Genomic DNA, 1,098 nt, shown 5'->3' on the forward strand with positions numbered 1-1,098 from the left:
TATAATTCATTTCATCCAATAATTGTTAAACAGATTATAGGGTATAATTTATCCTTTATTTAAGAGAGAATTGAATATAATTAATTATATTTCTCTAAAAAACAAATTTTCTTAAATTTCAAAAAATATCTATGCATTTTAATCTCGATATCACTTTTAACATTCATAATTTAATTGAGTGATCTAGGAGTAGTATTATTGTTGAATTTTATACATATTAAGTTGAATATTGACAATAAATCAACAATAATGCAGGTACATACTATTTAAACATATATTATATATAAATGACATGGGTGGTCAGTGGTCTAGTTTGCCTGCTGTCGCCGTTTGCTGTATGCGCAGATTAATTGTACGAATATCATGTTCACATACACGGATTACATTTAATGGCATTGCATTATCAAATAAGAAAAATCAATCAGTAATATGACATTGACATATGGGTGCCCACAAATTTGAAAAAACCTTTATTGACACGAAATTAATTTTTAGAAGTTGCTTTGGCTTATAGTGGCGGTTAGCGAGAATCTATATAAGGCGCAGACAACAATTGTGTTGATCATAGTCATAATTAACAACATACATAGTTCTAACTTAGAGAGCTACTTGTTCATATGTCTACAGATCAAATGGCTCTTGTTATACAAGTAAGAGCTTCTTCGCTTTCAAGCTCAATTCATCATCCTCGTCACAATTCCATGCATCCACCATGGAACTTGTCGCTACAAACATCTAAAGGCCAAGGGACTCTTATGCATAGTAAAAAATTATCTATCAATTCCGTTCTTCTTCGTGAGAAGGTGCCCTTTGATTAATCTCTCTCTTAAGATTTTTATTTTTATTTTACTTTCTTTGGGTAAATTAAAGTCCCTCCAAGTATTTCCATACTTGATTTATGGAAGAAGCAATCTTTTAATAACTATTTCCTTTTTATCATGGTTTTTATATACATTATAGATACGCTTTAAAAAAAATAATATATCTATCGATAAATAATTGATTAGCGTGACAGATATTGTAATAATCTCGAATTCGAGTCTCAAGTTAAAAAAAAAAAAATCAAATTGCCTCCCAGTGAAATCTCACATGCTCAAA

At 29.6% G+C, this 1,098-nt stretch overlaps 1 protein-coding gene across 1 annotated transcript in view; it reads left to right on the forward strand.

The window, feature by feature from the left end:
- Positions 555–1,098, forward strand: part of LOC110265652 (probable terpene synthase 11) — a 1,375-nt gene continuing 831 nt past the window's right edge. Inside the window, exon 1 of the mRNA XM_021108785.1 lies at positions 555–803. Within this exon, the coding sequence (XP_020964444.1) occupies positions 618–803 (186 nt within the window). The 5' untranslated portion in view covers positions 555–617. The remainder of the gene's footprint in view (positions 804–1,098) is intronic.

The sequence above is a fragment of the Arachis ipaensis genome, chromosome B08, assembly GCF_000816755.2.
Source record: "Arachis ipaensis cultivar K30076 chromosome B08, Araip1.1, whole genome shotgun sequence".
In the NCBI taxonomy this organism is placed as follows: Eukaryota; Viridiplantae; Streptophyta; class Magnoliopsida; order Fabales; family Fabaceae; genus Arachis; species Arachis ipaensis.